Below are 25078 nucleotides of genomic sequence, written 5' to 3'. Positions count from 1 at the left end.
CATATATACCTACAAATGCTTGGGGTGACAGGAAACACTGAAAATAAATTTACCAAAGAGTTATTTTAGCCATTCAGTGCTTATTGCTGGGTGGTGGAATTATCGCTGACTTTGTTCTTAGTATACTTCTTCATTTTCCAAATTATCTACCATAAGCAATTATATTCTGATTGTAAAATGCTACAGATGAAAAACTAGAAATAAACATTAAAATTATTTAAAAGGTTTAGTTCACTAACAATCCTGGCAATGTTGCATTGATACTAGGATACTCAAGACAACAGATTTGGTCACAACTAAAACTTTTTAGAGCTCTCCACTTATTCATTTCCAATTATGTATGATTAATTTCTACGGTCTATTACTTACATTCACAGCTGGTGAAACTGTAAATTGGTACCACCTTTTGGAAAGCAATTGGCTCTATACATCTTCAAACTCTTAAAAGTTATTTAAAAAGGCTTATGCCCTTTACCCCAGAACTGTCGCTTTCCAAAAATTTTCCTAAAGGGGGAAATTTGAAATTAAAAAAACATACACAAGATGATCATTGTAACTTACATATAATAAAGTTAGAGAAAGGTTAAATTACCGTGCATTTACTCAACAGAATACTCCGTCATTTGTAACAATGATTATAAAACCAAATAGAAAAATATTCACTTTAGGTTAAATGAAGAAGAAAACATATCTATCTATGTTGGGATTGCAATATGAAAATTTAATACTTCTAGGTAGAAGAAGAGAAGCAGAATATGAAAAACTAAAAAGTCTTCAGGGGTAGGAGGAGGTGAGCAGATCTCTAAATAATCTTGAGATCAATGGAAACAGTGTATAGATTTTTAGGTTTACTTACATGCTACTGATCTTATTTTAAGATACTTCAGAATATGTTACCAAAAAGTGTTTGCTTTTCTTGCAAACGCCCCATGTTTGGGAAATACGCAATTTGAAGCCAAGGCATTACTGTACTTTTTATAATGCACTTGAAAATTTTACTAGCTGTTCCAAAGGTGGAGTACTGAGTATTGATAAATCGCTTAAGTGGAGGCTCATATGAAATATTAACAATTACCCCAGGGCCTTAGAGCAATTGTGATCAATTCCGGCACAGCATCAAATCCATAATTTTCTTTGCTACTCTAGTTTTTACTTTTTTTGTATTTTGAAAGTAATGTGACCGCAACTGTTACTAAAATTGCTCCTGAGATGAGGACACCGAAACACAGACACACGGAGAGGTTCGTCCGCTCTTCCTCCCCTCATTTACTAAGCTCACACGTCTATCCTGAGGATTTGGAAACACTGTACGATTGTGCACTTAGTGTGCACAGCTAAGGGGTAAACAGATACCCACCGGGCTGTCTAAGGCGCAGCCTCAAGGCAAGAAGAAGGGTGCTGGGTCGCAGGGGATGTGAGGGCGGGGCGGCCACTTTGCTGCGGGTGAGACCCACAGCCAGTGAGCACTGAGGAAGTCAGAAGAGAGCTATCAGTCTCTTGGACACCTTCATTTTCTGCCCGGTACATTTATCTTCCGCTATTGTCTGAGCTCCACTTCCGACCCCCAGTTGCCACCAGCAGTAGTCCAACCTATGGCGGCTGGGGCTAGTGCCGGCCTCCCGCAGCTACCTCCGCCTCTTCCCGTTTCCTCTGCGCCTGCGCGACCGGAAAATTCGCGAAGATTCCTGAAACGCAACAGATCGTTTCCGGAAGCCGGTAGCCGCCTCAGTCGTCACACCGGTGCTAGCGACACGGGAGTGGCTAAGGCGTCCTCTTGCCGTTCCCGGTGCTTGGGCCTTGCCTGTGACGGTGGGAAAAGAAAATGGCCTTGCTGTGCTACAACCGGGGCTGCGGTCAGCGCTTCGATCCCGAGACCAATTCCGAGGGTAGGAGGAACGCGCCGCCAGCCCTCCCGCCCCTCTCCACCTCGTCAGTGGGGGAGGCCCTTTGGGCCCGAGGGTGCCCGCGGATCTCCTGCAGCCGTCCTCGCGCGGCCCCAGGTCCATGCCCCTCCTGGGCCTCCCTTGACCGCCCACACAGCCCACAGGCCGCCCCTCTGGTGCGCCGGGTTCCCTTGGCGAGCGCCCGGCTCGGGCGCCTGACCTCTGCCACTGCGGAGAGAGACGCACCTCTGGATCCACGTGTTTCCCCCGTCGTCCCCTCACTCCTTTTAAGTCGCCTGGAATTTAGAACGAACACCTTTCTCCTCGGGGAGGCAAAAGTTAACGAGGTGCTGGTGAGCTTGCTTTGTAGCTCCCCAAGTAGTGTTGGCTGTGATTGCCTGCGCGAGAGGGAGAGGTGACCGGGATGAGCAGCGGGTTGCCCTAGCATGTAAGCTCTTCCTTGTAGAAGTTTGTGTTCAGTCGATCCGCTGTTACAAACCTCTTACGAGTGTTCTTGATAAGGGACAATACTCTGTATCTTTACGCTGTTTTGATAGGTTCATCCTGGTGGTACGTTAGTTATCTTTTTCTTACTAGCGGCATTTGTTGCTTGTTTTTGTGGCCTCCACGTTTTACTACCATGCTGACTCCACTATAAAATGAGCGAATGTCATCTGCAGCACCTAGATGTCGAGCTAAGGATCCAAAGCGAAAATGACTATTAGATGAAGGACGGGAAGTGATCAGTGAATTGAAGTTTTGATTGATAAGGAAGATGATTCCTTGCGTATTGTGAGAAGTGACAACACGTTTTCAGATTGAATTAGCATTTAGTTTATGTTTTCAGCATGCCAGACATTATCGCTTTATCATCTTATTTAATCTTCATAACAACCCTGGGACGTATGCCGTGTTACTTAGACCCTTTTGATAGAGAAGCTCAGTTCAATGAGGTAGTATTAATAAGATCCTTCATTATTGTGGAGGAGATGAAAACTGATGCCTTTTGAACTCTTCACCTCTGAGATGTTTGAAATACTTATTTTTGGAACACAGGTAAATTGATGGCGCTATTTAAAATAAGACCATTGATACAGGGTTTTAAGGAAAAGGAAAATCCAACCTATGCAATACTCAAGTTACCGCCACTGACATTTTTATGATGCAAATATGATGCTACTCAAGAGGAAAATTGTGAGATTTCAGTGGATGACAAAATCGAGAAATGATTTTAAAGCCCTTTGGTGTTGGCAGCCTATGTAAAAAATTAATTGCACTTATGTCTGCTGATATTCTGCTTTTATATAGAATACAGGAGAAAGCCTGACGCTTTGCTTATGGGAGAGTAAAGTTCAGGGGAGATGGTCATTTGTTGGAAGTCTGTATCCATCTGTGAATTGTTGCAGTGCCTAGGAAACAAAGCGACCAGGAAAACTGTCTCAAAAATTGGGTGGTCAGCAGTATCAGTTACAGCAGAGAAATTTCAATAAGATCGCTAAAAGTATATTTACTTTTGCGAAATGACGGTTTTTAAAGAGACTTAGAATAAATTTGTCAAGTAAAGTGAGTGAATGGAAGGAGAAGAAAATGGAGATACGGAGTAGGAGACAAAAACTACAAGGTTGGTTAGGAGGTTTTTTAGGAAGAGGTTTGGCTTTGTACAGTTGACGGAAGTAAGTTAAAAGAGGTAAATACACAAGCAAGTTACATTTTGCGTAAGCCAGATGCTAGATCTGTTATCTTTAAATATTTCTTAATCTACAATAAATCCTTTTTTTTCTTGGTGCTATGGCATAATTACCATGCTTGTTGACTTAGTCTCATGATTTATTTTTCCTCCTGGGGACAGAAATTAGACTCCCTTTTAAGCTGATAGAACGTTTAAATTTTTAACGCAAGTTAAAGAGTGTTTAAGGAAGACACAGTTGGTAACTTACATAGGTTAAACACTTATTCTTTAATAAACACAGCTTGACAAACAGTATTTTATGTAATCGACGTATACAAGGAAAACTGAGGGAACTACTAGCTAGCAGCTCAGTGAGAAATTTAGCCAGGGTCAGACCCAATGTTAGAAGCCCTAGACACTTAACCACTACTACTGTGTTGTAGCTTCTCACCCATAAAATATGAATTTTACCAAAACTCTTAAAACTGATAAAGAAAGGATGGACATTAAAGAAATGATGAATGCCCATTTGCTTGTTACTTCTTGTTTTTGAAAGCAGTGGCTTTCAGATTGTGTTCATACTAGTTGTATGGTTCAGATCTGGCTCATTCCTGCTGCCATGCCACCAAAATTGACTATTATTGTGACATTTTATGCCTCTGACTCTGTTATACGTTGTGCGTTTTATGTTTAAGTTTAGTGTTTGAAAATACTGAATCTATTCTCTGCTTCCATTCCCCTCTCAAATTCATGTCCTTTTGCGTATCCTTTTCTACTTCCAGCCTCCTTTTTCGGCCCTTAATTCCACAGCTACCCTTAATTAATAACATCTTTCTGATCCACGGGTTTACTTACTGTATCAGGAAGAGACCTCTAACACTTTCTACATTAGCTGGTATCTATGCAGCACATGGTTACTAAGGAAGCAATACTGGCTAATAACGGAGCGGGGAGATTTCTGTGAGCACCATTAATGAATTACTTTGAGGCAGCACCAGGAATCAAGTGGTAGAGCAAGGGTGCCCAATGTTTTGGCTTCCCTGGGCAACATTGGAAAAAGAAGAATTATCTGGGCCACATTGGAAGAAGAGTGATTGGACCACACATGAATATACACTAACACTAATGATAGCTGATGAGCTTAAAAGAAAACAAAAACAGAAAAAAAATTCATAATGTTTTAAGAAAGTTTACGAATTTGTGTTGGGCTACATTCAGAATCGTCTGGGGTGGCATGTTGGACAAGGTTGTTGTAGAGCATTGAAAGCTAAATAGAATTGAAAGGTTGAAAGATAGTCTTATAAGCAGATTGCGGAGGGATGAAGCTGACTGTTAACCTGATTTTTAAAAATATGATACTCCATCTTGCAAATTGCTGAGACCAGCTCGGTCGTGGATACCCTAACCTGGTGGCACTAGAGGAATTAAAGACACACACACAGAAATACAGAGTGTGGAGTGGGAAATCAGGGGTCTCTTAGCCTTCAGAGCTGAGAGCCTCGAACAGAGATTTACCCACGTATTTATTGACAGCAAGCCAATCATAACATTTACTAAAAGTATTCCTTACCGGAAATAAAGGGATGGGCTCTGGGTAGGTGTCTGCAGCATGAACGTGTCCTTAAGGCACAGATCGCTCATGCTATTGTTTGTGGTTTAAAAACGCCTTAAGCGGTTTTCCGCCCTGGGTGGGCCAGGGGTTCCTTGCCCCCATTCAGGTAAACCCACGACCTTCTAGCCTGGGCATCAAGGCTGTCACGAGCATGTCACAGTGCTGCAGAGATTTTGTTTATGGCCAGTTTTGGGGCCAGTTAATAGCCAGATTTGGGGGCCTGTTCCCAATACAAATTGTAATAAACCCCTTTACATAAGAGAAGTAAAGATTGATGGTGTAGTGGGGAGGGAAGTACAGAATAACATCCAGTGAGAATCTTGAAAATAGGCCGTAGAACTTCAGAGTGAGTTTGTTTTTAAGATGGAGTCTTGCTCTGTTGCCTAGGCTTGAGTGCAGTGGCCTGATCTTGACTCCCTGCAAACTCTGCTTCCCAAGTTCAAGCAATTCTCCTGCCTCAGCCTTCCGACTACAGGCATGCACTACCACGCCTGACTAATTTTTGTATTTTTTAGCAGACAAGGGGTTTCACCATGTTGGCTAGGCTGGTCTCAAACTCCTAACCTCAGGTGATCTGCCCACCTCAGCCTCCCAAAATGCTGGAATTACAGGCGTGAGCCACCGGGCCGGCCTAGACGACTTTTTTTTTTTTTTTTTTAATTAAAAAGTAAACTTTAATGTCGAAAATTCACACTTGGGGAAGGCAGAAATATCACACACACGGCTGTCACTTCACACTTGGAAGGTTGCCGGGCCGAGAAGCTCCTCTTCACTTCCCAGACGGTGTGGGGAGGGGCAGGGGGGGCGGGCAGAGGCGCTCTAGTCGTCTTTTTAGTGAGGTTTGTAGCTAGGAATTGACTGCTGTCTAGGAAAGTTAAATTAGCAATTAGATACTGCAAAAAATCTTTACAGTATTTAAAATCTTGAGCCTGTTATTACAAAATGCCTTTTAGGAAATCTCTTGTGAAACCTTTATGGATTAATGCACATAAGAATACTTCAAGTTTGATAGTATATTTGTAAAAGCAGATTTGAAAAATGCTGGTCAAAATTTGGGGGTTTGAAGTTTTGGTACTAAACAAATTTTACTACCAAGATTAAGGGAATATAAAATATAATTGTTACACGTAAACAATTCTGCATTTTTATCTTTAGTCATCATACTCTTGAATTAGAATTATTACTTATTTTAATATAGTACACTTTGTGCTGCGCATCAAACTCAGTCATTTGTACCTTTTTAAAGTACCTGCGTTTGGTAAAAGGATTAAAGGTTAACACCTTAAGGAGATGATCATGTATATATTTTTCTTCATTGTAAAAAGAGTGGTACTTTTTTTTCTTCTGTTTTCTGCAGATGCTTGCACATACCACCCAGGTGTTCCAGTCTTTCACGATGCATTGAAGGTAGGAAGTATATTTTCATTTTCTTCATAACTGTAGTGAATTGAGAGATGTAATACTAAATCTTTATTTTCTCGTCTTTTTTTTCTCAGCTGGTGAGTTCTTAATGACCTTTGGAGGGGGTGTGCTTTAAGTGGCCTTTTCCACTAAAGGCAAAGAAATGACAGTAGATGGTGATCCTAAGGTCTTTTCCAGTTATAAAATTGTATTTTAATTCTCTCTCTTGTGTGTGTGTTTTTTTTTTTTTTTGAGATGGAGTCTCACTGTGTCACCCAGGTTGGAGTGCAGTGGCGCGATCTCAGCTTGCTGCAACCTCTGCCTCCTGGGTTCAAGCGATTCCACCTCAGCCTCCTGAGGAGCTGGGATTACAGGCACCCGCCACCATGAGCAGCTAATTGTTGTATTTTTAGTAGAGACAGGGTTTCATCATGTTGGCCAGGCTGGTCTCAAACTCCTGACCTCAGATGATCCACCTGCCTCAGCCTCCCGAAGTGCTGGGATTACCGTGTCTGGTCTTTATTTTCATTTTCTGCACCCCTTTCTTCACTTTTCTAATTTTGGGGGGAAATAGAGTGGTCATATTGAATCTCAGTCTGTCACTACTGGCTAATAACAGCTCTGAATTTTAGAAAAGATTGTTATAAACACTTAGTGCCAGTCTCGGGACAGAAGTGCCAGTCTCCGGACAGACATGTAAGTTTAGTGTGTTTTTACTTAAAAGAAACGTTATCTGTTTTCCAACTATACTTCTTTGATGTTATGGAGAATTAGTACAGTGTTGTTTGACTAGATTTTTGCTGGTCGTCTTTTTAAAATTCATGATAATATGATACATTTAAGGAGTTTCCTTTGTATATCTCAAAAGATAATGCTGTGATAGGGCTGCCATGGGTTTAGGTTCTGCAACTTTGGTTCTCAGGAACATAAGCAGTCTTAACATGTTTAATTATTGTTGGTGCCCTTTAAATGTCTAATTATACCTTCTAGAGAGTAGTTAGACTGTTTTGGCACTTCACTGTTACACCACCAAATCTAACAAAAGATGTATTAGTCTGGTTAGTCCTGAGTGAGGAAAACAGAAGACATTCAGTAGGACAAGTTGAGACCTTATTCCTCCATACATTTTTTTAGTTTTTACAGATCTTTGTGGTGGTGGAAACTGTGGTGCTGTGGAAATGTTTATTTTTCCTTTTGAGGAATTTTATCTTTCCTAGACTGCCATTTATTCTGCTATTTTTGTTTTACTGTATCTTTTTCTTTTTTTCCTTATGCTGTTTTCCTCTTAGCAGTTAAAGGTAACCTTTGGCTGTTTTCTCTCATTCAGTTCATTCATTCGTTTTCTCAAATGTCACCTCTATGCCGGTGGCTCTTACAACACATTTCTATTTATGTGTCTCATTGGCAACGTCAGACCAGTTTCTAGTGTGTACCGTGTATTCCAAAAGTAGTCTGCCTCTCAACTTTACTGCTTCTAATAATGATACTACTGACTTTCTGATCATTTGGTCCATTGCCTGTTTTTTCTCTTACCGCGTTGTTAATCAGTCCAAGTCTTAATGATTTCACTTGGAAGTATTTTTGCTTCTCTCTCTTCTGCAGTTGTAGTGTTTATTATGATCTCTATTTTATAACCATTTCTTAAAGTCCTAGACTTTCCAAGGTTATTGGATCTCACAGTCCAGAAGATTTCAGACACAATGTATATACATCAATAAAGGGATACTAGTTGATTGAGGAAGTAAGAAACATTTCATTGACAAAAGAAAGACTGTTTTAGTATTGGAAGGGGCATATTCGGAGAAAAGGACAATCTTGCTGAAAAAAAGACAACTAGCAACCTTATATTCACATAACTTAAATTTATCTTTCCTTTTCTCATTGTACTGAAGACTAGCATAGAATCCAGATTGGCATTTGGGAACAGCTGGCCTATATCATATTTTACATGTATGTATCACAGTATCTGACATAATTCAGTACATGATTAAGACAGTAAAACTTTTATAGAATAACTTTTCTGTTGACTATATTATTGATGCTATTTAAACCCTATATTTAAGGTTGTAGTGATTGATCTACATCTCAGAGTAAAAGATAATTAAATTTCAAAATAAAGGAAAATTTGAATTATAGGATATTTGAAATTACCTTTAAAGAAAAGGAACCTACAGGTGCATATTATGAGAAAAATCACTACCTAATTTTTATGCAGTCTTTTGAAAATCAGCGAGGTCCAGCTGGATGTGTGCAAAGTTGCCTCTTAATCTGAATTTAGTCCCAAATCTTCATCTGAAGTTCCACGTTTTGAGATTTTGCATTTTTGTTTCCCTATTCTCTATAAACATTGGGATTAAGAGATAATTATTAAAACCATTTTTTGGTAAACTACTTGATTGTTCAAAAGTTATGAATAGTAATAGTTTCTGTGTCTTTATGCTTCTCACTGAAAAGATCACCTTCAAAGACTTAACAGTGCTTTGGCTACTGTGTTAATTAATCTTTGTTGTTCTGAAAATAGAATGCTTATTGTGAAACTGTAATAGATTTTGTTTAAAAACTAAATTATAGTTATTATCGTTAACTTAGTAGATTTTAAAGTAAAATACCTATACTTATTTTGAATATTCTTTATGTGATAGTTTTAGGAATTATAATGTGTTTTTCTTCTAATAAGCAGACCCGATTGTTGAAAAGAAAAGCCGTTTTTGTTTTATAAATGTGCTTCCCTTGATGATAGGGCACAGCGCAAATCACTTTAACATTGGTTAATTGGTTTTTTAAAAATCAAAGATTAATATTCATTTTACTTGATTAGGTGAATTATATGCAACACTGAAATTTTACACTCTATACGCAAGTTACTGCAGGATTCAAGTAGATAAGTGTAAGTAGAGTGTTTTAGTGGGTCGTGGTTCCCATGCAAATAGAGTTTTTAATTTCTTTCTCTTGTTTTCCATAGGGTTGGTCTTGCTGTAAGAGAAGAACAACTGATTTTTCTGATTTCTTAAGCATTGTAGTAAGTACTAATTTTTTTTTTCTAGATTATCTTCCTAAAAACACATGTTACAGAAGGCTTCAGATTTGAGGAGTCTGATTTCTGATACAGATTGATTGGTGTCTGCATCAACTTGCAGATAACACCTTTTAAAAAGCAGCTCATCTCCCTTCCACAGCTTGTAAAATAAAGAATCTGTTTTGGAGGTTAACGTTTTAAGATATTAGTTACCTGCTTATCATTTTAGATTTGTTCTTTCTGTTATGTTGAAAGAACATCAAGAAGGATAAAGTGGTAAGCAACAATTTAAAGCCTTTTCAGTTAGGAATGATAAAGTTTTATCTAAGATACTGTTGAAATATTTTATATATCACTTTTATATAAAACCATTTTATATACCACTAAGAAAACTAAAGCTACTAACAAACTGATAATGCTATTGATTGTATTATTTCAGAGGTGTTAAAGAGTATATATAATTCAGTAGAATGTAGTAGAAAAGTAACTAACATTTGTTGAAGGTTATCACCTGCCAAATGTGCCAGGCATTATATTATTTAACCCTTTCAGAAAATATCTTACCCAAGATTACCTCCATTTTACAAATGAGGAAATGGAGGTTTAAAAAGATTGTCTTGCTTAAGGTCATGTAACTAATAAGTATGTTGAGAACTAGGTCTCAAATTGAGACCTTTTTGAGTAACAGATTTTTATGTGGAACTATTTTTTACAGTTCTTTGTGAGATTCTCCAGAATTCCTCTGTAAACAAGAGGTTTATGCTATATTTTTAATCGAATAAGTAGATGTTTATGAAGTGTAATTCAAAAACTTTTTTAAAAAGCATTCAGAGATTGAGCAAATATAGCACATTTGGAATTCTGTTTTTAATTTCTTAAAATCAATGTAATGAAACTGGAGAAAACATGAAATAGAATCAATAAAGAATTGAAAAGATAGTGTTTCTATCATGAAGTGTAAAATATATAGCTCTTAATGAATATCTTTCATTAACAGGGCTGTACAAAAGGTAGACATAATAGTGAGAAGCCACCTGAGCCAGTCAAACCTGAAGTCAAGACTACTGAGAAGAAGGAACTATCTGAATTAAAACCTAAATTTCAGGAACACATCATTCAAGCCCCGAAGCCAGTAGAAGCAATAAAAAGACCAAGGTATACTTTATACAGTTACATATTTTTGTCACACTTGAATAGTAGCACTTGTTCATGGTACTTTCCTTTATGATTTAGCATGATACCATTTGTAGCTACTATGTAGGCCACCAAGCTTTGAACCATTTGGTTTCTCCCTTAAATCTGCCTTAAATTTTTATATCTCTTCAACTTGAGAGCATGTACACAATACAACCACATAACAGATTTGCATATTGTATTGTCATAATTACAGGGACATGTATCATCAGGGTGGGGAAGTCACACATTTTTCTTGTGCATCTTTTTCACTGTGGCATGGTAAAATTCTTTGAAGCAGTTTTCCGTGTCATGGAATCTGTTTGAAGTAGAAAATAATGCAGAGGCCTAATCATCCATCTTTACTTTCAGATCCCTGAAAACTACTGTTAATCTCATTACTACTGGTCAATTTTTAATGCATTTGATTTAGGTGACATATTTGTGAAAGTCTTAAAAAAACTTTTGCTCATTGTGCAATAGAATTGTACAGATTCTTCATACTCGCCTTCTGATAACCAGACTCTGTGTTCCCACGCATGTATATTGAGTACCTTTGTTGAACCAGGTCTTCTTCATGCTACACTTGAGTACTAAATTGTTTTAGAAGAAAACTTCAGAACTTAAAAAAAAGTGAATTTTTTTTTGGCTGCAAGTAGGCATCTATTGCAATTTTTATTCATGCTATGAACTCATGATTTTCCCTTTATTCTCCATTGATCCTACTTAAATAAATTTATAGAGTATTGAATAATATAGAACCAAGACAAGAACCCTAAGAAACTTTAGGTGCTTATTTGTTCATTACACTCTGAGTACAGATTATTGCTAAGGAAACTACTCAGGATGCTCAGGATGATTTTATTCTCTCTCCATCTTCATAGTTAGAAGAAACCATTGAATGCTTTGTTGGCCAATTTAGCAGTTAGAAAAATAATTGGGAAAAGACAAAACTTCTGTCATGGCTCATTGTTAATCTCTTTAGTAATATAATAGAGTCTATACTGTAATAGTATGAGTTAATTTTTTCTTTAAACGTTGAGCCATTATTTTACTAAAGGACAGTTAGAGGCCAGGCACTGTGGCTCAAGCTCATAATCCAGCACTTTGAGAAGCCCAGGAGGGAGGTTCCTTTGAGCCCAGGAGTTTGAGACCAATCTGAACCAGATCCTATCTCTCCAAGAAAAAAAAAAAAAATTAGCGGGGTTTAGTGGTGTGCTCATGTAGTTGCAGCTACTCAGGCTGAGGCAGGAGGATCTTGAGATTGACTCTTTAAAAAAGGAAAAGAAAAAAGGCAATGAGGTGAGAAAAATTAAATATTTTATCCTAAATTCATTTAGTGGTATTACACAAATTATGAGGATGTAGGTTTTTACATACTTTTTTTTTTTTTTTTTAAGAGGAACAGTCCCTCTCTTACCCAGGCTGTAATGCAGTGGCATTATAGCTCACTGCAGCCTTGAACTCCTGGGCTCAAGCCATCGTCCTGCCTACCCCTCCCTGGAACTATAGGTGTATGCTACTATTACTGTATTCACACTGTTATGAAGAAACACTCGAGACTAAGTGACTTATAAAGAAAAAGAGGTTTAATGGCCTCACAGTTCCATATGGCTGGGGAGGCCTCACAATCATGGCAGAAGGCAGACGGAGTAATAAAGCAATGTTTTACATGGTGGCAGGCAAGAAAAAACCATCAGATCTTCTGAGACGTATTCGCTATCATGAGAACAGCGTGGGAAAAATGCATCCCCATGATTCAGTTACCTCCCACCAGCTCCCTCACACACCTTGTGGGGATTATGGGAGCTAGAATTCGAGATGAGATTTGGGTGGGGGCACAGGGAAACCATATCAGTGACTGACTAATATTTTCTATTTTTTGCTAGACCAGGGTTCTTTGTTGCCCAGGCTTCAAGCAATCCTCTTGTCTCAACCTCCCAAAAGTGTTGGGATTACGGGCATAAGTGACCATGCCTTGCCTATGTACTTTTAAAATGTCTCTTTCATCAGATTTTTCATTGTGGATATAGAACGAATAGCCTGCAATTTTTGTTTTTGTTGCTGTGTTTATTAATATTATTACTACTTATTTATTGAATGTACTTAAATAAATTGTGTATACAACACTTAGCCATTATGAAATATTAGATGTTGTTTTTTTAACCCTACTGAAATTGCCTTGCAATACGATTATATCTGAATTTACAGATCCATATGCCAGTGTCCACATAAATTATCCCCACTGGTAGAAGTGAGTATGGATTCACTTAGAACTTACTTATATTTCATGTTCATTATGTGCTCAGCATTTGCTTGGGCATGGGATGTAAAAGTACATTATGGTCCCTTCCTCAGCATTACTCATCTTGAAAAAGTTGAATTCCTAGTCTTTATTCCCTTCTCGTTAGTGCAACTGATTAATAATTAAATACGCTGACAATAGCATGATTATTTGAGACTTGCTATTCTAATATAAGGAGCTTTTCTGTTAAGACAGAATGTAGATACATTGTAACAATTATTTATAAAACACCTTCTTTTAACTTTTTAATGGGAATCATTTGATTCCCAAAGCATTTGGTTTCTCAAAAAGCTTTTAAGGTTATTAATTTGGAGTACAAAGAAATATTTTGGTAAATAAATAATGGTAATAAGGTTTCAAAATTCTCCAACCCAGATGAACCAATGACACATTTAGAATTAAAAATATCTGCCTCCCTAAAACAAGCACTTGATAAACTTAAACTGTCATCAGGGAATGAAGAAGATAAAAAAGGTAAGATTTTATTTTGTTTTATTGTAATTATTTTATGGTGCAGTTAAGCAGTTATCCAAAAGAGAGAACAGTAGTTTACTGCATATAAATAGGGAAAAGTAGCAAATTGTAGTTAAGAAACTTTTTTTCTTCTAAATGTCAGATATGAAAAACTACAAATATGCCTAATAGTTTAATTCCATGTCTTTATTCAAAATGAGAACCTATATTAAATTTTTTTTCTTTTATGGTTCATTTTTTTTTTTGAGACAGAGTCTCGCTCTGCCGCCCAGGCTGGAGTGCAGTGACCGGATCTCAGCTCACTGCAAGCTCCGCCTCCCAGGTTTACGCCATTCTCCTGCCTCATCCTCCCGAGTAGCTGGGACCGCAGGCGCCCGCCACCTCGCCCGGCTACTTTTTTGTATTTTTTAGTAGAGACGGGGTTTCACCGTGTTAGCCAGGATGGTCTCCATCTCCTGACCTCGTGATCCGCCCATTTCGGCCTCTCAGGTTCATTATTTTTTTAAGAATCAGCTAAATTTCTTTGATATTTTAAAATGTTTTCTTGTACATTATACAAAATGTATTCACTGTTCTCTGACTTTATACCTGGTACCATGGGAGGAAAACACCCTTTCATGATTTATTTTACAAAGTTAAAATATTGGATATAATATTTTGTTATGGAAAAAGTTGTTTCCTGCATTGTCGAAGACACCAGGTCCTCAAAAGAAAATAATAAGAAGAAATGTGTCATATATCATTTTGGGGATATAAGCAAAACCTAGTCAGTCATTTTTTAAAAAGTGTTGTTTTCTGGGAAAACCTACTTTTTAAGAATGATGCCACAGTGAAGTTCTATTTTAACTTTTAAACTTGATTTTTTTTTCTTTGTTTCAGAAGAAGACAATGATGAAATTAAGATTGGGACCTCATGTAAGAATGGAGGGTGTTCAAAGGTATATATTACAAGATTCGTGATGTGTTATGAAGTAAAATTTTAATTTTGAGAAAAGTGCAGTTCACTGACTCAATTCAAACATTTGGATGCATGTTATATATTGGACATTATGCTGGGGACTAGGGCTACAATCATGGATAAGAGGCTGAGTAGCATCATGTCCAGTAGAATAATGAAAATAAGTAATTCCAATTTACTTAACATTTACTGAGCACTTATTATGTGCCAGACATTTTATGGGCTGGAGACATAGTATCAAATAAAGCAAACATTTCTCTTCTTATGGAGCTGATATTCTAGAATGGGGAGAAGAGCAACAAATAGTTGGGTAGATATTACAAAATCAGGATGATAAGAAAACATACTAACGAGTGCTTAGCCCTTCTTGAGATAGTAACACTAAATCAGAAATCTTCATATTGTACTGGATGGATTATGTCAACCTGGGTGAAGTGTTTTGGATGCAGTAGCATGAGCAGAGGCTTTAGAACTTGGCTATTCAAGGAATAACAAGGTCTGTAGAGCTTGGGCAAGGATAGCAGGTAAGAGAGAGAGACAAAATTATGGTGGTTCTTTTGAGCCAGGATGAGGTATTTGGGCTTTATTCTAAGTATTATGAGAAGCTATTACTTGCTTTACGGAAGGGTTTTAAAAAGATTCTGTGACTGGCGAATGGTAAATATGTAGTGAGGGAGCAGGAGTGGAACTGGAAGAAGAGAAACCAGCTAGGATGCTATTATGGAAGACGAGATAATGTGATTGGAGAGTAGTTTGTTGAGAAGTGATTAAATGTGGGATGCAGTCGAACATACCAGTAAGGCCTTTTCCTACCTCTTGCTACTTGATATAAAACTTGCATATCCTCCAGTATTTCTTCTCCCTTTCCTTTTTTCTCCATTGCTTTTACGACTTTATATTATTTTGCATACTTATTTTGCTTCTGATCTATACCATCTAACCCCCCTGCTGAGTAAAAGTTGTGAGGATAGGGATTTTTGTTGTTCTTGTATCTTCAATGCTTAGAACAGTGCATGTAGAATGAATGATAGAATATAAAGTACAGATGGTTCCCAACTTACCATGGTGTAATTTAAGGTTTTTTTGACTTAACGATGGTATTATCAGGCTATAACCACGTTGTAAGCAAAGGAGCATCTGCCTATATTAGCAGGATTTGCTAATGGATTTGATGTGAAGGGAATTCAAGCATCTGGGTGATTGGTGACACCATTGACCAACAAGGTGAAAATGGGGTGGGGGCAGGTTTGTACTTTTTCCTCATGTTAAATTTTAGATCATTTAAGGAATGGAGATATAATTGTATTTACATGTGTATGAGGTAGAAGTAGTAGATAAAAGAGAATTACTGGAGTGGGGAAGGCAATGCAAATGGTAGGGTAATGGAGGAAGATCAAGGAGAAGGTATCAGATGCATTTTGAAAAGTGAATGACAGGAAAAACAGAGAAAGGGTATTTCAAGCGTAAGTAATAGCAGAAGTATAGAGAAAATGATGTAATGGTACAAATTTGCTGCTGTGGAGTTGAGATTAATAGAGATAAGTAGACCTGGCCAGATCCTAAAAGGGTTTAGTGGTGCAGGGAAGTTAGATCGTACGTTAGATTGTGGAGGCCATTGAAATTGAAGAAATTTTTAGTCTTTTTCATTGAAACATAGCATTGAAGTTTGTTAAAGGATATACCAATATAAATTTATAGCTGAAGGGATTTTCACAAAGTTAAACACACCAGCAGTGTAGAGCACTCCTTATGTGGTTTCTCATTCATTATCTCCCTCAAATGTTTTTCTGTCAATCAACATAGGTTTTTTTCTGTTTCAGAGTTTAATGTAAAAATAACCATAGAATATGTACTCGTGTTTGTCTTCTTCTGCGTAATAATGCTTGTTTTATTTATCTTTGTTGCATGTAGTTACGGTTTTGTCTTTGTATTTCTTTAAAGTATGTCATTATTTGAATGTGCCACAAATAATTTCTACTTTATTTGTCCTTTAATTTAAAAAAATTTTTTAATAATGCTATTATGAACATTCTTTTTGAGATGGAGTTTCGCTCTTGTCACCCACCCTGGAGTGCAATGGTAGGATCTCGGTTCACTGCAACCTCCACCTCCCAGGTTCAAGCAATTCTTCTGCTTCAGCCTCCTGAGTAGCTAGCTGGGTTTACAGGCGCCCCCCACCACGCCTGACTAATTTTTGTATTTTTACTAGAGACAAGGTTTCACCATGTTGGCCAGGCTGGTCTCAAACTCCTGAACCTCAGGTGATCCACCCGCCTTGGCCTCCCAAAGTGCTGGGATTACAGGCGTGAAGCCACCGCACCCACCATATTATGAACATTCTTGTGCATGACTTTTGTGACACATATACATATACACATTTCCATTTCTAGTATTTTGGATTTTTAAAAAAATTTTGGCGTATGTGCATTATACTTATCAATTAGTTCAGCATCCCTAATCTGAAATGCTCCATGAGTATTTTCTTTAACTGTCATGTTGGCTCTCAAAAAGTTAACAGATTTTGGATTAGGTATGCCCATCTGTGTATCTCTAGCATTAACAGATACTTCCACATAGTTTTCCAAAGTGGTTGTATTTCTACCAGCAGTATGTGAGGCTGATTCAAGTTGTCCTACAGTTTGTTAACATTTTGTTATACCATTTTTTTTTTTGTATTTTAACCATTCTAGTGTGTGTAGTGTTTTCATCATGGTTTTGATTTGTACTTCCTTCATGATGACTGCTTTTATGTATGTTTATTAGCCATTTGTATATCCTCTTGTGAAGTGTGGAGAATCTTTTACTTGTCTCTCTAATGTCTCTTTCCTACCAATTTGTAGGAATTCTTTATGTATTTTATCTGTGACTCTTGTCAGAAATTCTGTGCTTTTTCACTGTCTTAATGATGACTTTAATAAACACAGGCTTTTTAATTTTAACAAAATCCAATTTGTCCATCATTTTCTTTATGACTAGTGCTTTCTATGTTCTATTTAAGAAACCATTGCTTACTTCAGGGCTGTGAGTGTTTTCTCATATGGAGGCACATTTAAATATGTAAATGACCTAGAACTGATTAATGTATAAGGTGTGACATGGATGTAAAGAACTTTAAACAAGAGGGTGATAGTAATTTGATAATTAGATAGTAGAAAATAGAAATCAAAGACTGAGAAATAGTAGAAACTTGTTAGTATAGTCTGCTTAAAGTCTGCAAGCTTATGAGGAAGATCAACAAATTGATATATTCAAGTGAAATTGATGAGTTTTCATTATAGACTACCTATGGGTGGAGGGAGAGGAGATGCTGAAAAGGAACTAATGGATTTTGCTTTGACAAACTGAGTCTGTATGGTGCCATCAAATAATATGGGGAAAAGAATAGAATGTGGGGGCAATAACATTAAGTTTAGTAGATGCTAACATACCAAGTTTTGTGTTCTTGTGAAATATCTTAAGGAGATATACACATCTAGTACTGTACTTTGGATTTATAAAAGATAAACACAGAATTTTATTTTCTGTTTGTAGGTAGTGCTATAAATACAAAAATAGAAAATATACTACTGGCTACATCCATGTTTTATTAACATAATTTTTTGTGAATTCATCTGTAGAGCCTCCATCTACAGCAGCAATGGGGCCCGGATCTTCCAGACAAACCCTGGATATATATATAGGTCTGCAGCTCATTTTACCCTTTATAGGGATAAGAAATCACCATCACTCTAGAACTTCCAGAATTGCTTATTAGATTTCTCATATTATTTGATAATACCTACATGGAGTTTACTGTACACATAAGTCATGCCATAACTGTATTTCTATTGAGAGTATTAATCCCTTGGTTTCAACATTGTTTTCTAAATTAGTACTAAGTAAGTACTTGAATATGATTGGATGGGATCTCATACTCAAAAGGCTGAAAGTATCTTAATATGACTTTCTCACAGGGACCTAAAACTTAACCAAATCCAAAAGGGAATCATTTTTCATTTTTTAACAGAATGGCGTGGGATGGATTTATGAATTTTCTAGGTAACTGTCATTTAAGCATTTTGCAAAGTTCATAGAGGTCAACAGTACTGCAATATGTATGATATGTAACTGTGAGATGCACAGCTAATTTTTTTTCCTCTTTGTTTCATTTTTAGACATATCGGGGTCTAGAGAGTCTAGAAGAAGTCTGTGTATATCATTCTGGAGTACCTATTTTCCATGAGGGGTAACTTATGCATGACTTACTAAAATACTTTATGGTAGAGTTTAAAAAGTTAAACCTTTCTGTCTTTAAACATTGTTTGCCATGCAGTGTTATTAGGCATTTTACTTACATTGTCATTAACATCTTCACAATAGCCTACACAAACACAGGGGTTTCTATGTTGTATGTTTATACACGAGAAAACAGAAACAAGGTTACAGTTCTTAAGTGGTCATTGTGATATAAACCGTCTGTTTCTCTTTATATCCTGTATTTAAAAGTGATGCTGTCTATTTGGGGTAAATGTTTTGTTTGAAGGACCGTCCTACACACTGCAGGGCATTTAGAAATTTGGGCCCTGGGGCACTAAGACACCATTATCCCAAGAAGACCCATACTTTTCCACGTCCTGCAGTTGAGAGCCTCTCTTCTATATTATGCTCTAGTTTACAGAAATGCAGCACTATGTAAACATCTTCCACTCTGTTTCCACATTCTTCAGGACTTGAAACCTGAAGTTTTGCCATGATTTTTGACTTCCTGTTTTTGATTTATCTCAAGTAAACAATAAGTAGGTTTCACCTACTTTGGGATTTGTTGTATAATCATTCATTTTTAATTTGTTTATATTGGTTTATTGAAATAGATTATAAATCTTTGGTCATACAAGTTTTTGGTAGCTTCACAAGGAAAAATGGAGTGTCAGCCGTCAGTGAAAAGTGGATTTGGAATAGGTGATGATTTTAAGTGACTTTATTCAGGAAGACTAAGTGTTTCAGGTATCATTTCTGTAAGTGTCTACTCAGGAACGCCAAGATTACTATAATAAATGGCAACCTGGTTTTAAAATACAGTCTTCCTGATATACTGTCCATTCATTTTTAGCTGTTTAGTAACTTAGACACTTGTAAAATACTGGAGTTGTATACTTAACTGACTTCTTAAAAATCAGATTTATCCCTAAAATACTTCTGGATTTAATTGGTTGTAAGATTTTATTTCTGAAGTTTTTCTGTGATAATTTAAAGGATGAAATACTGGAGCTGTTGTAGAAGAAAAACTTCTGATTTTAATACATTCTTAGCCCAAGAGGGCTGTACAAAAGGGAGACACATGTGGACTAAAAAAGATGCTGTAAGTAACATAACTCTTCCAAAAATAGCACACTGGGTTTATATTCATCTGAGTCATTTTTTAAAGATTTTAAATTATTCTGTCTTAGATTTTTTTAAAAAAGTATTCTTTTTTCACCATAGAGCTTTGATATGACTACAAAATAAAATGAATATGAGTGAGGCTGCCAGTGCACTGCCTTTTGAGCAAAATAGCCATCGTCTGTTTTGATGCAAGCTTGTGGGGTTTTGTGAAATATTTAAGCCTGACAAAATTGAAGCATTTTTGTCTTTTTTAATTGGTAAAATCAGCTCCATGGCCTCTTCCTGCTTTTTGTTTTTTAAAAATTACTTTTCTATGAATTTGGTGATGTTGAAACATTTAGACCTGATTATTCTTTTGGCCACTTAAAACTTCAATCATTTACAGATGCACAAATTCTCCATCTAGTGGCCAGAGAGGAGGATTACAGTCTTGCTTCAGGGGAATTCTGAATGCCTCTGCTTGCTAATGGGATATTTATCAAAAATGGGGGAAAAAAGCATCATTTCCTACTTCCCTGGAGAGCTTTTTAAAAAGACTTCGGGGCTATGCAAATAATTTCCCAAAACCCCATTAAGTTGTAAGAGTTAGATGAGCAACTTATTGCTCAGTAAGTTTTTGTCTTTTAGCTATTAATGTATTTTATAATGTATTAAATTTTGAAATTAATTTAGAGATTTCAATATTTGAGTATTCTGTAGTTGCTGCCCCTCCCTGCCCTTTTGTTTTCTTGAGTCAGAGTCTCCCTCTGTTCCTCAGGCTGGAGTGCAGTGCAGGCTCACTGCAATCTCTGCCTCCCAGATTCAAGCAGTTCTCCTGCCTCAGCCTCCCCAGTAGCTGGGACTACAGGCACGCACCACCATGCCAGGCTAATTTTTGTATTTTTTATAGAGACGGATTTTCACCATCTTGCCTAGGCTGATCTTGGACTCCTGACCTCGTGATCCACCCACCTTGGCCTCCTAAAGTGCTGAGATTATAGGCATGAGCCACTGCACCCGGCCCTAGTTGCTGCTTTTTAATAACACATGGTTGGATATTATGAAAATACCCTGAAGTTATAAAAATTCATCTACCACAAAACTATCAGAAATGTTTTTAAATAAAAAGTGAGGGAATCTGTATTAGTCCAAAAGTTTGAAAATTTAAGATTGAGAAAGTAAAATACTGTTTTCTCTTATGTTAAGTTTGGAAGTATAATCCTAGATAAAATGATGTAATTTTTCTTGTTTTTTAATGTATGCAAGTTTTAAGTAAGTTAGTAGCTAAGGGCAAAAATGTGAGTGATATATATAATTGAAATTTAGTTAATGTAATTTTATCAAAACGAAAATAGTACCGTTTACAAGAGTAGTGTCTCAGAGTTTCCTGAATTATGTAACTAAATTGTTCTTGTTTATATAACAAATCACCATTTGCCTCTATAAAAAAAAATTACTGGTAGGGCGGTATACTACTGTTATGTAAGGATTATTTTCATAATCAGAAAAATCCAAAAATCATTTGTTCTTTATTAAAATGGGAAGAAAGTAATAACTGGTCAGATTTTTTTTTCCTAGGTTCTGATTTGTAGAAAATAAATAAGGTTTCTAGTGCATGAGGTTAAGGTGTTATCTGATTTATCCCAGTAAACAAATGTCTTTCATTTCAGTCTTCAAAGAATGTTTTGATGACAGTACTTAGTAGGTTACAAAATGTTAAAATTGGATTAAATGAAGTAGGAGTTCTTAAGTTGTCTTTTTAAATGTGCATCAATATTAATGGTCCTAAAAGAGAAAAACAAAGGGAAGGAGTAAGTGTGTTCTCAAATCATAAAATTTATGAAGAATCTTTGTATCATGATATATTTTGTTGTTTAAGCCTCTTGGGAAATTTAGAATTTTTTTGTCCTTAAAGATAAGTGCTTAGTTGTGCATGGTAGTTTTTTTCTCAGTTAGATGGGTCAAATTCCTCTTTTTAAGAAATTATGTGGCACTTTTTTAACTTACAAAGTTTCTCTTTATTACAGGGTAAAAAAGTTGTTCCATGTAGACATGACTGGCATCAGACTGGAGGTGAAGTTACCATTTCAGTATATGCTAAAAATTCACTTCCAGAACTTAGTCGAGTAGAAGCAAATAGCACATTGGTAAGTACATCTAAAAATTTTGAGTAAAAATTCTTTTCTATACATCATTCTTTATGTTACTATATTTTGAAGTATTGTTTATATCTCAGCTGATTTGTGGGTAAGATTTTATAATGACTCCCATTTAAAAAAATTAAATCTATGAAACTATTTTAAATGAAGATTTCTGCATAGTAGAGTTACTGCTGAACCATTCTGGAGATACTGTAGTAGATTTATCAGGTAATATAGTACTTAGTTATCAGTGTGAAACTTGAAGCCAATTACTCTTTTTTGTCAGCGGCTTTTCTCATATGAAACAATACAGTATTGGCAGTTTCTTAAAATAGTTTAATTCATTTTTGTCAGTCTTATTTTTATAATCAGTGTTTGATACCATAAATCTTCAGTTTGAATTTGATCAATTAACTGTGTATATCTTTTTCAGTTAAATGTGCACATTGTATTTGAAGGAGAGAAGGAATTTGATCAAAATGTGAAATTATGGGGTGTAAGTATTACAAATTTATAATAATTCTTTTCTGATAACTTAAGAGATCATTTGTAGAATAAAAGTGCTGTAGTAAACATTGATGCAAAGTATAGATCCATAACTTAAAAGTGTATCCTACCAAAAAGTTTAAGTCTAGATATAAAAGAAGCCTTTAGAAGCTTGGATTTGAGATTATTGGCATAAGCAAGTCTGATGTTTTCTTCTGAGATGAATAAAACCACCGAAGTTTCCTGTAATTCTCTTTGATATGTTACAGGTGATTGATGTAAAGCGAAGTTATGTAACTATGACTGCAACAAAGATTGAAATCAATATGAGAAAAGCGGAACCAATGCAGTGGGCAAGCCTTGAACTGCCTGCAGCTAAAAAGCAGGAAAAACAAAAAGATGACACAACAGATTGAATGGGAGATGGGAGGAAGGCTATTACATATTTCAGAATTCTTAATACTGTGTGAAGTGGTGGCTTGCTGCTGTAATCTTTTGTTTTGTTGTTGTGTTATTGAATGTGGCATTTCAGGGTTAACATTGAGTTCTTAAAAGCCAAAGTCAGTTTGTCTTTTTGTGCCTCTCATCTTTCTTTTGTGTTATGTAAGATTGATTGATTATTCATTTCTCCTTACTGGTAGGAACCACAGTTGTGTCCTATACTTGAAGAGGCTGGAAAATAGCCCATAACCATAATTGCAGTATTTCTTTGTATTTCTTTGTTAAGCAGAGAAATATTAAGGAACTTTTTTTTTATGTCTTCGTATTATTCCATAATTAGTAAAGCAAGATGAAATATCAAATTTTAGTCAGTTTTTTCATGGATTTGTGTTCTTACAGTACTTGAAAATATTTAAGGAAGAGATGAAGCTCTGCAGTTTTTTTCTATGTGGGATGATTACTTTTTTAAGGAGGATTAATTCTGAGTATAGTAAATAAAGGGGAATATATGAATTGTTTAACAAATTAGAATTTGTTTACAACTACTTGAATTTTTAAATTATGTCAAAACTTACATTACTTGCCAAGCAGTATGATGTAAGAGTATAGGAAACATTAATAAGAATACAGAGATATCAATTTGGTTACAATTTACCATTTTATAAGACTAAGCAATAATCTTAAAAACCTCTTTTCCTGAATATTTAAATGTGTTTGTATGGTGTTATGACTGATTGTTATTGATTTAGACTAAGCCCTCTTAAAACCTTTAGTTAAATATAAAAAGAAATTATATATACCTTGCCTCCCTGATGGAAAACTATATAAAATTGTAGACTTAAAAGGTTTGTGGAAATACATTAGGATATCAAAAAACTAAATATATAGAGTTGCTTTATGACTATTACATGTTAAATAAAATAGCTTAATTCTTTTGGAGTTTTTTTTTAAGTCATGAAGAGCTTCACAATTCTAGTGATACAGTGTTGATTATATATTGTACTTTATTTATATTAAATATAGGTAACACAGAATTAGATCGTTTGGATATGTTTGAGGCAGTGCAGAGCTCAAGAAGAAAAATTAGGAAATATTCTGAAGGCCGGAACTCTGGAAGAACTTAGAAAGTTTGGGAATAAATTAAACTTATATAGATTTAAAATTAAAGGGGGTTTATTTCCCAAACCCCTTGAATCTTTTCTTTTCCTTGGTATTTATGGAATTCTTAAAGAAAAATTTGTAGAAGTACTATATTCGTTAATAAAGCATATATATCATTCTACTACCATTAGCAAATAACTTAGATGTAGTTAATATAATTGTTAAAAGGTTTAGCTCTGTTACAAATAAAAACAAAAAGATCTGGCAACCAGACTTTCATGACATTACACTACCATGACAAGAAATATGGGCAGTAAAAGTTGGACCTACATGGAGTACATAAGCATCTAATACCTTGAGATGTATTTAAAATTTTTCAAGTTATCTTCCATGATTTAGGAACCATATAGAGACGTGAAGTCTTTATGGGTTAGGGGAAAGGTTGATACTTAGTTTGATTAAAGGTAATGATTAATATGCCTTTTTGTTAATACTTCTTTCTGAGGCTGTTTTCCCCTAAACAGTATCTTAATCTTTACATGTAATTGAAATATTATTTAAAGCAGTGAGTTATTGTAACCTCAGATTAGTTGCATTGATCAAAACATTGATTTTTATACACACACACACACACACACACACACACACACACACACACGGCTTTTATATTTAGTCTGGTTACATTAGTGACCATGGTATTTCATTTCTTTCTTCTTAAGGAGCCTTTGAATTTCTTGTCCAGATAAAAATCTGAATGATATTTATCTTAGACTTAAAGGGACACAGTTGTATCATTAGGTAGCATATGTTTTACTCTCAGTTTGTCAAAAAAGTTAATTAAAAAAGCTTATTGATTTGTTTCTCTAGAAATTTGCTCTTTTTTTAGCATTAAAAATAATTTACTGTAGCAAAGCAGTCAAAGTTAGGTGTATTATATGTATGCTTGGTGACTAAACATGGGAAACCTAAAATGCTATTTTTCTTTCATAGCACATTTACTAGTATAAAGGAAGTAAAGTCCTAATAAACTGAGCCTTTTTTTAACCTCTTACTTTGACCTAGTTTTAGGTTTACAGAA

At 35.9% G+C, this 25078-nt stretch overlaps 1 protein-coding gene across 2 annotated transcripts; it reads left to right on the top strand.

The window, feature by feature from the left end:
- The first annotated feature begins 925 nt into the window (after positions 1-925).
- Positions 926-24857, top strand: CHORDC1 (cysteine and histidine rich domain containing 1). Of its 2 annotated transcripts, XM_025358172.1 has the most exons (11): positions 926-1886; positions 6522-6571; positions 9528-9584; positions 10579-10736; positions 13430-13533; positions 14413-14471; positions 18646-18716; positions 19724-19829; positions 21859-21978; positions 22406-22468; positions 22728-24857. In XM_025358172.1, exons 1-11 carry the CDS (start codon positions 1823-1825, stop codon positions 22872-22874), a joined length of 999 nt encoding a protein of 332 aa, XP_025213957.1. In that variant the 5' UTR covers positions 926-1822; the 3' UTR covers positions 22875-24857. The 2 variants fall into 2 exon arrangements, with proteins under 2 accessions (XP_025213957.1, XP_025213958.1); XM_025358173.1 differs by lacking the exon at positions 9528-9584 and having other exon boundaries at positions 1700-1886.
- Positions 24858-25078: the final 221 nt, after the last annotated feature.

The sequence above is a fragment of the Theropithecus gelada genome, chromosome 14, assembly GCF_003255815.1.
Source record: "Theropithecus gelada isolate Dixy chromosome 14, Tgel_1.0, whole genome shotgun sequence".
NCBI lineage: Eukaryota > Metazoa > Chordata > Mammalia > Primates > Cercopithecidae > Theropithecus > Theropithecus gelada.
The sequence above is the reverse complement of the archived record's forward strand: the minus strand, read 5'-3'. Positions and strand labels throughout refer to the sequence as shown.